Below are 14634 nucleotides of genomic sequence, written 5' to 3' on the forward strand. Positions count from 1 at the left end.
ATTTTGAAGAAACACTTGAAAAATCGGTAGCTTAATTTGACATTTCTTACATATAACAGTGGGTTTGACTAATAATTCTCCGTAGTCACTGTCATATGATCAGAAAAACAACAAAATTTATTGAAATTCGAATATCTGACAATACTTAAAGTTGTGGAATATGGTATCCTTAGGTACCATTATTGGACTCACCATCAATTAGAGGGTACGATTGTTGGACTCACCACTATAGCCTGTAGGTAAGAAATGTCAAATTAAACCATGGATTTTTCAAAATTTTGCTTCTTCCAAACTCTATAAAAGAGTGAACCAGTCATCACTTGTAAAAATTATTAGCCTTTTCTCCGAGGATCATCCGATTTTCTTGCTAACAAATTTTGTTACTCTACCAATCTCGTCATTGAGCAGAGGTGTACAGTCAGTTAACTGATCCATTACCATATCAATTGGTAATCTAAGCTCATTATAGAAATTGTCAAGCTAATCCATGCCGTAACTGTTTTCTTAGAAGGACAAGAAAAAGGAACGAAAACCTTTACAGAATACATCACCTAACAGAAGCAAATACCGCCAGATTTCCTCCTCCTAGCCTACAGCCTCCGCATTTTTTTTTTTTGTGCCATCAGCTCTTAGATCCCTTTCTTTCAATTGAATTAAATACAACTTGGGTATCAGAACTTGGTTTGTATCGCAAACACATCCTTGCTTTAACTCTAGGGGCAACTCCTTTCAGGGTCCTCGATATTTGCGGAAACATGAACAACCCTGGGGCTGATCAACCGGGATCATGCCTCCACCCTTGGATGTGTCAATGGCCTCTAACATGGCTACAACCTCATCCATCTCAGGACGTTTGTCAGGGTTGGCATCCCAGCATCGCTTCATCACATTTGCAAGAGAGCTTGGGCAGCATCGGGGTATCTCTGGCCTCAAATTCTGCAGTTTTACATATGTATGTTAGAATTGCCCTTCAGCAAAATCTTAGAAATGGCTGTGATATGATTATCAAGAGCATATTGTAAATAAACTATAGCAATATTATCAAGAAGTACTCCCATCTGTAGTTAAAGGTTTCATTTAATCTACCTGGCGGACAACAGCTGATGTCACTTCCGAAAAACTGAGGTCAGGATAGGGCATGTCACAGCAGTATATCTCCCACAAGCAGATACCGAAACTGTATACATCGCACTTTCTATTGTATGCACTGCCATTGAGAACCTGTCCCATTTCAAAAGTCATTGTTAATAAGTTAGACACAGATTGTTTAGGATTTTAAAGAACCATGCACGGTGAAGCCAATCACTGATGCAAAGGCAAATTGTTTCCAAAAACTGTATCCATAAGTGCTTAAATTTTAAAGAGAACATCATCTTTTATAATGTGATTGGAACAGCCTTTAAGTAACATAAGAGTGACATATCTTTTCCAAGGATATCAAATACCACTGGGAAAGCACAAGTCATGTGTTGCAGGGTTGATCAATGCTAAGAAATGAAGTTTTATCTAACACCTAACAAGGTGAATAGCATCCACACTCTTCAAATGCACTAATAACAGGGCCCCTTGAATTCATTGATTTACCTATTTACCCTCACAATGATCATAGGCGTGCAAGAGAGAGAGTAAGACTATTGCAGAGTTCAAATTCAAGATACTCAGCTGAATACCTCTGGGGCCATGTAACCAAGTGTTCCAGTCTCCCCAGTCATATCATGAGGATTTGAAGCTTCGAGGCGAGCAACCCCAAAATCAGCTATCTTCACTGTACGGGTCTTGTCCAGTAGCATGTTTTCTGTTTTAACATCTCTGTGGACGATTTTCTTGGACTGAAGATAGCTTAACCTATGAATTGGAGAAGCGAGCTTAAATAATCTAAATTACAGATTACTTTCATATGCAAAATGCAAACCTGTTGCAGTTTCAAATGTGACAGATTTGAAGAACAGATGAGATAAGCATTCATTATACAGATAAGGCATGAGAAGTTTACCCTCGTGCAAGATCCAGTGCCAGCTGAATAACTACTTTGAAAGCTAGCTTCCTTCTCCGGTTCTTAATGAGGTAAGACTTCAGTGCACCCCCATGGCAGTATTCAACAACAACACAGCAAAAATTGCTTGGCATGCCTATGTGACCATTGTCCGTTTGTATGTTTAGCTCTGACGTACCCATGGTCGCCCCTATAAACTGCACAAAAAGTTTAACATGTATGATTGAAGATAAGTTTCATTGAACATCTGGAAATCTGTAAAGAGACTCCCAATTTAAAAACGTTTGGGTGTGACACACTAATTGGAGCATTGACCCTTTTACAGGTCATTGTCTTTCAATGCGGTGCAATATCTAAGTGGGGTTCTGACAAATTGACATTGTTCCAAGATATCACATTACCTCTGCTACTGTTTCATTGGGATGACAAATGTTACCTTGGTTACATTAGGATGATCTAGCTTGTGCCAAACAGCAACCTCTTGGGTAAAAGCTGCTCGAAGAGAAGCTATTTCGGCCTCGGACCTGTGGCTCTCTTCCCCCCAGTCAAGAAGTTTAACTGAGCTTAAGAAAGGAAGTAAAGTTAAAAGTTTCCGAAGGATGAAAAGAAGATGCGTGATTCACTTTGAATTTATAAACCATTTAGTTGCGTTAGGGAGAAAAGGGCCTCATAAATTGATAAGTAAAGCAGCTGCACATCATAAAAGAATTTTAGTGAATCAAAATCTAAATTATAATCAAATACGAAAATAGTCAGTAGAAAAAAAAAATAGTTGCAGCTTATAACTAGAGATTATTGCCATCACTAGATTCATTTAGCTGCCAGAAAATAATAGATGACATGAGCACCATTTGGCAATAGAACATGCAAGTGTATAAAATCTTTTGGTGCTTTAATTATTTAGCTTTTTATTCTGAAAAGGTGAGGCAAAAAATTAATGTGAATCAACAATAACGTAAGACACATGAAAGTTCAAGAAAAAGAACATAACAACAATATTGAGGTTACCATACAGCTAACTGCCAACTCAACCAGTCTCGTGATTCACGGATGGATTTTGAAAGTTTTAGATCTATAAAGGTCTATCACAAGAAGTTATTTGCTAAAAGAAACTAAAGAGTTTCCATCCATTTGGCCATGGAAAAATCCAATTTTTTTTTGTTAATAAAAAAAAAGGAAATCCCACTTAGATATTGGGCATAGCAGTGGAAAATTAATCTCATTGTCCCAGTCCACATGCAACTGAAAATCCAAGATTTGTTTCCCCTCAATCTTTGGCGAGGAAATGGTCCAATGGAGCAATATTGAAACAGCAATTGAAGCAGCAAAATCCCTTAATATGGTATGCAACACAAACAAAGCCATCAGAATAAAACTATGCCAGCACTAATTTACAATAAAAAAACCAAACAAGAAACATCTTAATTCATAGAAACTCAAGTCTGGTACAATCAAGCAAGCATAAGTGGAAAGTTATGAGCCCAAAAACAACTCAAAAGTTATAACTTAAACTGTTACCAATGATACCACATGCATGAGTGGAATATTATATATATGAACAAAATTCTCAAAAATGGGTAAATGAACGAATACTTACCAGCAACGTCTTGGCCATCATAAATGCCACGGTGAACAGTGCCAAAAGTGCCACGAGCAATGGCACCTTTGATGATGAGCTTAGCAGGATCAATCTCCCATTCTTGCCTCCTGACAGAAGAACTGGTAGTACTGCTACTGCGGCTGCGGGTGTAAATGGGTCTCGGTAGATGTTGGTGGTGGGGGTGGTGGCCGCCTTGGACCCCATGAAGATGGTGATGGTGATCTTCAGCTAAATTATCTTCATGTTCTTTCCTGTTCTTGTTCTTCTCCATAGTCCATGCTCTACTTAGATGCCTCTGTAGTTGCTCATCCAAGCTCTTCAGATCTATCTGATCTGCTCTCACATACCCACCTCCAGTTTCACTCTTCTCCTTCATTTCAAGTGTTCTCTAAGCTAACAAAACAAAAACACACTCTCACACTCACTCTCTTCTTCTGATCAAACAAGTTTGTTAAGCCAAGGACAAAACGCACCAACAGTGTAACTGCTTATATACATATAATAATAATAATAATAACAATAATAATGGTATGCATACACATATATAAATTCTTTATGTAACTTGTGGGCAGCATACAGACTACATAATAAAATTTATAAATATACACATATATAAATTCTTAATGCAATAACTAGAAGCCATGTGGGCACATGGATTTTTCCTGAACACGACGTCTGTTTTCTGACCCACCTCGGTCTGTTCTTCTCATCACAACCTCTTCTTTTATTTTCTTTAATAAATTCATTCATGGTGTCTTTCTCTTTCTGTCTCGTGGGTTGTTGTTTGTTATTTTATGGGATTCACGGTCAATGTACCTTTTTATTATTATTATTGTTATTATTTTTCTTTTTTCTGTGTAACCTTTCTCTTTCAATGCTACTGTAGTCCATCGATACCGTGGAAACCGGAGACAGTTACATGGAAGTTGCAAATGATACTTTCTTTTTTTTTTCTTCAGTTATACATTATTTTAAACTAATAGTGATCTAGTTTACTCACAAGTAATTTAAATTAAAAAAAAAAGTCAAGTCTTTATAGTTTCAACCGGCATTCAAATTGCTAAGCATTCAAAGATATGTTTCCGTACATAAATTCAGTTTATTTATCTATAAATTCATATTTATTTCATTGCGGTTAGAAACTCAGTTTTTACGGACACCCATAAGGTTCTACGATGGATGTTAATGAGATTTTGATAAAAATTTATGAGTGTAGGTAAAAGTTAACCTTAAAAAAATGATTTTGGAATTAACTCATAAAATTTCTCTTTTAGTTGAAGTAAATAATTTGTTATATGAGTTTTATCGTTTTAGTAATCCTATCCAACTCGAATCTAAATTAGTCGGAACTCAATATAATATTTAAATATCAAATAATTTAATATACTAAAAATTAATTTGTCATATCTATAAATAAGGTGACGGGAGTTTACGGGATTCAAAATGATTGAGTGGTGAGTGATGGGAGCGAGGAGAGCACTGTTGGGACTTATGAGTTCACAAATGTTTTTGCCATTTATGGGAAGTTCAATTCAGTTACATGACTGCGTAGTTTAATCTAATCAATAAACAGGCGTAAGAGCAGAAGCAGGAAGCAAAAAGCAAATCTACCTGCAATAAAGAAGCATATGGTTGATGTGAGGAAATATTGTACTTTGGGATATTATTATTTTATTATTTTATTATTATTATTTTTTATAATTACTTTTTACCACTTGATGTTTCTATTTTTATTATTTTACCTCGAATTTTTTTGTTAACTTTAACTATATGGTAGTATAATAATAAAAACTAAAACATTAAGTGAAAAAAATAATTGTCAAAAAATTTTGATAATAAAGTGATATGTATGATGCTAATGGGATTGTAGCCCATTGATAACTCATGCATTTAGTAATTTTGGGCACATGAGTTTGACTCCCAATAATTGTTGTGACTCAACTTCCTTTGATAGTAGTATATTTAAACTTCCCGTTTTAGGGATAGAATATATTTATCTCTCATATTAAAGTAAGGGTGTCGATTGATATCTGATTATAAAAATATTAGTAGAGTTCTGATTGTAATATATCAGTATATATATATATATAAACAAAGTGATATGTCTGATGACATCAGGTGTCTGTATTTTTAAGGGTACTTTGCTCTTACTTAAAAGAAATTTATTGTTGTTTTTTAAATTAAAACAAATAAAAGTAAAAACAAAATTAAAAGCCTTTCCTTCTTTCTTCTACTCTATCCTTAAATAGAACCCAATAAATAACAAAAGCAACACGGAAGCAATTTTTTTGGCCTTGACTGTTGATGCCATTGTTGTGGAAATATCGGAAAGGGCGTGTTAATTTTTACGTAAATCGTCAACATCTTTTTTACTAAATATAAAGTGGGGAATTTATGATTAAGGGGCATCCATGCCTATGTTCTAATATGAATAATAAACAACAAGGGATTAAATAGTATTTTAATTAATAATTTCAAATAAATTGAGAATGAAAAAATAAATAATTTAACCCTTCAAATGTCGAGTTGTGCCTATTTTCAAATGCTATATCATTTGATAGTACATGAGAAGACTTTAGCCATCAGTAGGTAAATCTGAAATTTATTAAAGTTCAACCAAGAAATCCATAATCAAATTATACTCTAATAATACCCCAAGAGACTCATCAAACTTTCGATTTTAACAAGAATGCAGTCGCTACTCAATCAAAAAGTTATTCTTGATTCAAATTTATAACTTTTGAGGGAACAAATAGGAAGACTTTTACGAATGAAAAGTTAGGGGATCATTTGATAGACTTAATACGTAGAGACCAATAATAGATTAATAGAAAAAGAAATGGGTCCTCTGCCTCCTACCGAACTAGCACTTGAGCGTACAACTAAATTATTGTTTCATCGCCAATAGGCCTTTGGTCCAGTGGGAGAACCCTTGCACTTAGAATAATGAGTGCAAGGGTTCGAGCCTCCATAAAAGTATTTATAGGGCTTAGTTACAATCTTCCCTCAATTATTAAATAATTGAGTGGAGCCAATCTATTTTTCACGAAATGTGAGTAGAGTGGACAACCCTTGAATATTTGAGAGGGTTTAAAGAATTTGGGCAGCGCTTCAGAGGAGTATACGCCACGAAGAAGGTCCCAATTGTAGAATCTGTTTGTAAATATTAATTGTAATACCTACAGTCTTGTATAACAGTATTCAAAAAAAAAAAAAATTATTGTTTCATCAATACTGCCAACCGCCCGGTGGCCACCAATACATATACAGCCTGTCTCTATTCATGGGTTTTTTCTTTTTCGAACGAAGAAGAAAATTGTCTATAAATTCCTTAGAAATATTATTGTATGGTTTGATTGTAAATTGCACGATGAAAAGGATTTTTAGATTCTTTTGAGAAAAATATGTATATATCTCAACCGATATTGTGGCACTTATATCTGTCAAGTACTAATCTTAGTTATCTCTCAACAACTAATACAATAAATATCACATTAAGTAACCGGAAATGCTAACAAGGAGTGGAGTTCGGTTCCTTATAATAACATTAATAAGGAAATCGTAAACATAAGAGGGGATCCGGATGTTGAGTTTGTAGAGGCAGAAGAATGAACCAAATTTGGTATTATATTCAAGTTGCAAAGATGGTAGGGTTTCATTTCAATCATTGGGTCTGAGATAACGTCAAAAGATATTGTGGGTGATCCCCGATATGCAACTGCTAAAAACCAAAGTAATGAAAATTATTATTCTCAAGAATTGAGTAACGCTGGATATAGATGGCCTCCACATAAATTAGTGATAGTGAAATATAACGTCAAAAATGTCATACCGACAGATCATTTAAATTCAAGCATGTACAGGAGCCTCTATACTATCTCTTCTGCGAGCCGTCGTTAAATTGACTTTTGTTAATTAATTACACTACTATTAAGTATGAGCTGGGATCGTCTCCTGAGCTTATAAAAAATTAAGTCATGGACTTTAAGAGAAGTACGAAGCAGCATACTGTGCAATTTAACTGAAAAAAGGGGCAAAAGGGAACCTTATCTTATCTTGTTATCGAAGTGATGCGTTTGTCTTGTCCTGCTTTTGGTTTGCTACTCTACTCTCCATAGACTAGACTAGTACCAATTCTACAAACACCATGCATGCACGTGAAGCATCAACTTTTTGACTTCATCACATATCAAAAGAAGAGGTCATCATTTTGTATCGAGACTTGAATTCACGGAGCAACCCCCAACACAACTCACTTCTACTCTTTCCATTCATAATAAAATTCATTGTTGTGAATTGTGTTCTGCCGACCCATTTTTGCCCCGTGATTATATCCTTTCACAATATGACTTTCCTTCAACACCTTTATCCAATTGATTCCAAGGCATACAGAAAATGATATGGGAAATTGGATTATTGTACACAATTTTTGTTTTTTTTTTTGGCCCCTCATAAAAACAGCCCCTATGGGCTATGGGTATGCATGCTGTGCTCCTAATATATATATACCCTAATTGGTGCCCGAACAAGCAACGGCAAAACGGCGTTATTTGTGAGTTTGTTGGCACACTAGGTTTTGCATAACGATTGAACAATTTTTTTTGCCCCAAAGCCTCCCCGGCATTTTCTCCGTTCCAGAGTCCAGACTTGTGATCTCGCAAGTGCTTAGATATAAGACTTCTCTTGTCATGAGACTCATGACTAAGCTACATCATCGGCTAACTAGAATCTGACTTGGACAAATCTCGCTTCAGAAGATAAAGGGTAGGGAAACGAACTATGATAGGAGAAATTGGATAAATGGATGTTCGTTTATTTTTTTATTATATTTTGCCTTGAAAGTGGTGTTGAACAAATCCGGCCGAGAAAAAGTCAAGCTAATTCGTACGGGGAGAAATTGTAAAGAGATTGATCAAAACATGACTCGTTAGCTTTATTGATACCATTCGAGCTTATAGATTGGCTGTGCTTTTCTGTTAATAATGTTCGTGGCAATTCTTTCCATGTGTATGCAAGGTCCAGTCAATATGTATCGATTCATAAACAACATAATGTTCGTCGTCAGAATAAAATCTCAAATAATGTTTCATCACCAGCTGCAAGAAACTCAACAGGAAATCAAATACTTACCACAGCTTCATCCAGGAATTCACCTGATGAAAAGCAGGCTTCAATCTTTTCGAGGGAGAGCACTGGCATAATTGAAACCGAAACCAACAGAATACAGAAAGCAATACTGGGTTCAAATACTCAACGAATTGACAGACACCAAATGCCCATCAACTATACAAACTGATTTTACGTGGTGGAATTAAGGGTAAGTAGAAACAGCGTGTGAAAAAGCATTTACAACTCATGCTTCTTTGTGGTGTGTGATATCTGAAATGTATTGATTTGCTGACTGGCAACTATATATAATTAAATATATTATTTGGCTGGATGTCAACCAAGAAAGACAATCTACAAGATGGTCACCTCATAAGCGCCTTTTCTTCTTCACTGGAGTTTCATGTACTTGTGCTTTGATCCCATACGTTTTTAACTGAAAGTTTTCAAAAGCCTCAGAGATTGCTCCCACCTGTTTCACAGAAATATTTGCAATCACTGGAACAGAAAGGCGTAGAAAAAACAATAAGATCAAACCACCAAAACATTGAAATTACACACCAGCTCAGGTTTTTTGGAGTACACCCTCACTATCATGTCCTGATAACATGTAGGCAACAAGTGACTAATGCGATTATCAGGTATAGGGAATTTTTCCTTGCTTTCATAATCCTGAAAAGAAATGAAGCTGTAGAAAGTTGTACACTGAAATGTGGAACCTACAGGAAGTCTAGAAGAACTGATACCGAAAAATGATAAAAAAAAAAAAATTAGGAATTAGTTGCAAGGATTTAGCCTGTCAAAATAGATTTTATTACCTTGAAAAAGTTAATGCTGGAAGCAAACATGATCCCGGAAAGAAAAGAAAAGAAAAGAAAAGAAAAAAAAGATAATAAAAAGAAATATTAGTGGTTGCAGTGAAAAGTGAAAATTGTAGGATAGAAAAAGAAATAGAAATGCCTCTGTTTTTCTTCAAATACCTTTCCAGAGGATTATGCCTTCCACGAGCCAAATCAATCCTCACATTGCTAACAGCAACATCCTCTTCTTTTAATATTGCTCCACCATTTTTCTGTGAAGTGAATAAATAATTATTAGAAACTTTGATTTACTTCATTTGCAAAGAACATATGAATAAATATCTGTGCATAAATGTTTACCTGGGAACAAACAATATCTTGCGGGGTAACATCTTTGAAATGTTCTAGATTCTCTTTTGGAACAGTGTACTCATTACAAAACTGCCACAATTTTCACCTTAATCTTAGTAAGATATAACTTCAAAATAACAAGTTATTTAACATAAAGCACGTTATCAGAATAGAAAAGAGATGCATAAAGGTGCTATGCCTCCGTCTGATAATTCACATCAGAGCAAAACAGGAGAAGTCAATCAGCAAAGCTTCGCTACCTGATACAAATTCCTCCTTCGGATCCGCAAAATCAAATCCCTAGATTCCTTGAGTTCTTGGTTTGGAGCTATCTCAATAGTTTTGATTATTGAGTCATCCAACTGAATTTCCAAGAACCATAATTAGCATAGAATTTTATACATCAGGACAAAAAATCTGTAAATATCAAACATACTAAACAGCTTTTGAACCTTCCAGTAATCCGAAGGATCTTCAATGGACGACGAAATTTCTAGAAAATCATTTGCTTTCAACAAGGCATCCACAACCATAAGCTCTATCGCCTGCAATAGAAAAACAGTCAGATTAGGGAACTGCAGACTACCATAAAAGCAGAGAGATCATTGAAAAGTAATATGAGAAAGAACAAATAATATATAGGAGGCATGAACAACAGAACATGCTGACAGAGATCATCTATGATATAGAATAAATAATTCCATTTCGTACCTTTACTTTTGGATGTGTATATATTGTTCTATACAGATCCGCGCGAGTGTAAAATAACTTGTGGACAGTTAGATCTGGCAAAAACCCATAAATTGGCAAGAATAATAAAAGTAAATACAGCTGCAATAATGGACTTAAATTAAATATACTAACACTCTTTGGCACGATAGCAAATCTCATCATCCAAAACCCGCATAGTCTCCATCAACCTGGCAAGAAATGAAAATTGACGCTAAACATGTTTTCTTTCTTTTATTATTATTATTACTATTATATCACTACAAAAATAGTATCAGGCACCAATAACAAACCAAAGCATCTAGAAAATTTAACTCTGACCTCTGAAACTCAAAGTTGCATCCTAGGCCACAAGCTCGGGAGTCCCGGACAATATAATCAAACCTACATAAATATATCCCCAGGGCATTATTCTCACAACAAAATGGTATACAATGGCACAAATTTGAAACTTACAATTAAACAGAAAGGGTTTATATAATCAGTAATCAGTTGAATCAATAAGACTCACTTATCCACATCAATGCCATTTCGACCATTTGCAACAATATCATACAAGAAATGCTTCTCCCGTGTGCCCTACCAATGAAGGCTACTATAAAGATTGACAAATATAACAAATAACCATAAACTAATAACTTAAGAAGAGCGTGAAACTAGATGTACAAGCACGACAAATTTTCCAAGAGAGAAACAATAATGAGAACCAGATATCAATAAAAATAGGCTAATACAATGGAATTTCTGAAAGGATCTTACTTTTGGGAGTGTGAGCTCAGAACTAGCAACTATCATCTCCTGTTACAAGCAATAAATGTTCGAATGAATATAAATCTGAGAAAAATTCATTTATGGAACAACAAGAGCCAGTGCTAATAATACTGAAACAATGTGAGATTGACATTCAATGGAGGATACACACACACACACACAGAGTGTAAAGTTTAATATAAAACTTCTATTTATCTATCCCTGTTGAAACTTCTGTTTCAAATTTCAACCGTAAGTTCAACTGCAAGAGAGAATTTCCAATCACATAAAATTGTTGCGGACATTACTCACTCACTCAATGCCTTAAATAATAAAAATCCAGTCATGGTTCTAACAGAATTTGGAAAACGGAGGATTTCTAGTAAGTTCAACTTACCTTTACTTTCTTAATCATTTCAAAGTCAAGATCAATATGGTGCTCGTCAACGATATGATCAACCATCTTCAATGACATCTGCTCATGAGACCTAAGAGGAAAAATTATCACATAAAGCACAAAAGAATTCTGTTAAAAGCAGTTGGGCGAGGGGAGAAGGAGAAAATAAAAACTCTTGAAAGCATGAACTTGGACTTCACTAGATCTCATGAAGAAGGAAATGCAAGCATGATAAGCGTAATGAAGAGGAGAAGCAATATTCCCATTGAAGAACAAGCATCAGAGTAAGGGGAGATGCAATCCTAAAGCATCCTTAGTAAACCACTATCCAATCATATGCATTACACACAGGGATAGCCTATGCAAGCTCCCCGAAGCAGACAACCGTTCTTAACAGAATTATCTTTAGAGATTTGAGAAAATGAAAAAGCAAAAACTCATGATTCAACTTCCCAGAACAAAGTTCAATCAAACCTCTATTTAAAACTAGACATTCAAATTGCAACTTGACTCCAAATCAGATTAACAAGCTTCACTGTGCATATTTTCTAGCTTACTAACATTTAAAAGGAAGCTGAAGTTAATTCTTCAAATAAGTATGCAAACACACACAAACAAAACCAAAGGAATACTACCATTAGTTCTTAAAGCTTTTTGGTAAAAGAAAACACAGCCTATCTGAATATATTGTGCGTGTAGTATGTAATTGTGCGACTCAAAAGTAACAAAAAACTAGGTGGCTGAAGAAGAGAGATACGAATAACGCTAGGGATCCGAACATTTGAGACCAATTTGAGTCTCAACTAATATGCCATTCATTTAGTGGATTGTAGAATATTAATTTTATCAATTGTGAAATTCACTTTCCAATAGATGAATGCCACATAACACTTGGGATTCAAGTTGGGACTTAATTGTTGGGATCCCAATCATTACTAGAGAGATATAGGGTTGTTATCAGATCAGAGAAACCACGATTCAAACTTGCCTTTAACTCCCATATTAGTGGCACTTAAAATTTTAAGTTCATACTACTTTTCTGTACCCTCGAAATTGAAGCTGTGGAAGGACCGGAAACTCATCTGCCAATGCACACTCTGACAGATAATTTGAAAAATTAAAAGAGGAAGAAAAAGAGAGAGGGAATTCAAGCATAACATACAATGCTCACTGACAGAAAAACACATATGAGATCACTACTTTGATCAATTACTTGGGAACTTGCTTGAAATAAAAATTAAAAATAAAACATAGGATTTCCGAGCAAAAACATACATCATCCAATTGAACTCCAATGTCCTCATCACAAGTAAAATTAAAAAAATAAATAAATAAATAAATAAAGGAAGGATAAATGCATCCCACTAGCATAATGCATTGCGTACCATTTGCAGCCACTAACAACACGGGGGAGAAACTCGCGTTCAAACAAGTGACTGAAAGGCCCATGGCCGACATCATGTAGCAGTCCTACAGATGTGATAAAGGAAAGCAGATAAGGAATCGGTCGATATGCAATGGAAAATCATGGGGAACACAATCAATTACCTGCGAGTTTCACAGTTTGGATGTCAAAGTTATCAATACCAAGTTCCAAACCCTACAATGATTGGAGCATTTACATGAAACATGTCGAAATATTGAACAAAATAAGACTTAAAGTAATCAAAAAACACAGAGAATGTTTCTGTACTTGGTTCTGTTTGAGCTTTTGAATAGCTGCACCGGCAAGCCAGTACACCCCAAGAGAGTGTTCAAACCTAGAATGCACTGCCCCCGGATAAACCAAATGCGTCACACCTGAAACACTCGAAAATAAAATTGTCTTGTTATTATTAAAAAATAAAATTACATGTTCATATTTTTACGAAATCTACTATATACCACCATTCACACCTATGGCTTCCCTTTTTTTTCCCCTAGGAAACTTACCAAGTTGTTTAAGGTCACGTAGCCTGTAATATGAAAAGCAAATTTGATCATTAACTACATAAAATAATTGTAAAAGCCACTGCAAATAACTGAATAATTCAAAAAATATATTTTTTTAAAAACAAAATATAAAAGTAAAATGAAAGAGTCAGCTTGCCTCTGAAACTGCTCAGTGTCAATAAACTTCAAAGCGAGCTGGAACAATACAAGACGATACAATAACAAAGAATCATAATTTCTTCACTCACATTCACAGAATGTTTGTGGCCAAAATTGCTTAATATAAGAAAAAAAATATAATAGAAATTACGGACGGGGTCGAGATAAATGTTGCCGTGAACATTGTCGTGAACGTTTTTAGAGAATCTGATCAGTTGTTCTTGCGACGAAGCAAAGTTGGCGTGGACCGGAGGGAACGAGAGCTCTTCGTTAAAGAAAGCGCCCATTGCATCAGTGCCAACGTCAGCGTCAGCAGACCAACCAGCTCTCAGTATCGGCTTCTGCTGCTACAGCTCTGTTCTTAGGTTTTGTTTTTGCGGTTGATTTTAGTTGTCACGTTGTCGATTCGATCATTCGCTGGGAATTAAAAAATAAAATTATCGAGAGAGAGAGATGAATTAGCGTTAGGATAATCGTTACCTCCTTTTTTTTAAAAAAAAATTATTTTTGTATGTTCGTTTAAAGCCACCCTATCAAAAGAAATCAATGATTTAATTTAATAAGGACGTGATTAGTACTAGCATAGTGCTATTTGTTTATTAAAATTTATTTAAATAGTGTTATATATTTTAAAATTTTTATTTTAAAAAATCATCTAAAATAATATGATATTTATCAATTGATTGATAAAGATAATATAATTAATTTACTTAAATTTTTGTAAAAGATTACTAATTGATCAATAAATAATATATCATTTAGGATGAAATTTAAAAATTTTTAAATATTTCAAATTGTTTAGAACACTTTGATTTTA

General features: G+C 34.8%; 2 protein-coding genes across 2 annotated transcripts; both read right to left on the reverse strand.

Annotated features, from left to right (window-relative positions):
* Positions 1-418: 418 nt before the first annotated feature.
* Positions 419-4310, reverse strand: LOC102623802 (serine/threonine-protein kinase STY13-like). Its single transcript, XM_006470286.4, has 6 exons — positions 3591-4310; positions 2430-2551; positions 1994-2190; positions 1671-1845; positions 1087-1221; positions 419-936 (listed from the first exon to the last, which is right to left on the reverse strand). Exons 1-6 carry the CDS (start codon positions 3967-3969, stop codon positions 730-732), a joined length of 1215 nt encoding a protein of 404 aa, XP_006470349.2. The 5' UTR covers positions 3970-4310; the 3' UTR covers positions 419-729.
* A 4390-nt stretch (positions 4311-8700) lies between these two features.
* Positions 8701-14333, reverse strand: LOC102623512 (uncharacterized). Its single transcript, XM_006470285.4, has 19 exons — positions 13973-14333; positions 13816-13853; positions 13659-13681; positions 13420-13526; positions 13275-13326; positions 13112-13196; positions 11727-11817; positions 11339-11377; positions 11091-11158; positions 10901-10963; positions 10715-10770; positions 10562-10635; positions 10303-10395; positions 10111-10212; positions 9860-9940; positions 9680-9771; positions 9518-9533; positions 9261-9371; positions 8701-9171 (listed from the first exon to the last, which is right to left on the reverse strand). The coding sequence occupies exons 1-19, from the start codon at positions 14102-14104 to the stop codon at positions 9070-9072; spliced, it is 1425 nt and encodes a 474-aa protein (XP_006470348.2). The 5' UTR covers positions 14105-14333; the 3' UTR covers positions 8701-9069.
* Between the last annotated feature and the right edge of the window lie 301 nt (positions 14334-14634).

Source organism: Citrus sinensis, chromosome 2 (genome assembly GCF_022201045.2).
Source record: "Citrus sinensis cultivar Valencia sweet orange chromosome 2, DVS_A1.0, whole genome shotgun sequence".
Taxonomy (NCBI): Eukaryota; Viridiplantae; Streptophyta; class Magnoliopsida; order Sapindales; family Rutaceae; genus Citrus; species Citrus sinensis.

What these genes read in the sequence shown, in the direction of transcription:
- LOC102623512 (XM_006470285.4), bottom strand. Translation starts at nt 14,104, where the DNA reads ATGGGCGCTTTCTTTAACGAAGAGCTCTCGTTCCCTCCGGTCCACGCC. An exon ending in CTGAGCTCACACTCCCAAAA is followed by an intron (nt 11,159 to 11,338) that starts GTAAGATCCTTT and finishes CTTCATTGGTAG; the next exon opens with GGCACACGGGAGAAGCATTT. An exon ending in GAAGGAGGAATTTGTATCAG is followed by an intron (nt 9,941 to 10,110) that starts GTAGCGAAGCTT and finishes AAATTGTGGCAG; the next exon opens with TTTTGTAATGAGTACACTGT.
- LOC102623802 (XM_006470286.4), bottom strand. Translation starts at nt 3,969, where the DNA reads ATGAAGGAGAAGAGTGAAACTGGAGGTGGGTATGTGAGAGCAGATCAG. An exon ending in TGATGGCCAAGACGTTGCTG is followed by an intron (nt 2,552 to 3,590) that starts GTAAGTATTCGT and finishes TCTTAAGCTCAG; the next exon opens with TTAAACTTCTTGACTGGGGG. An exon ending in CATCAGCTGTTGTCCGCCAG is followed by an intron (nt 937 to 1,086) that starts GTAGATTAAATG and finishes GTAAAACTGCAG; the next exon opens with AATTTGAGGCCAGAGATACC.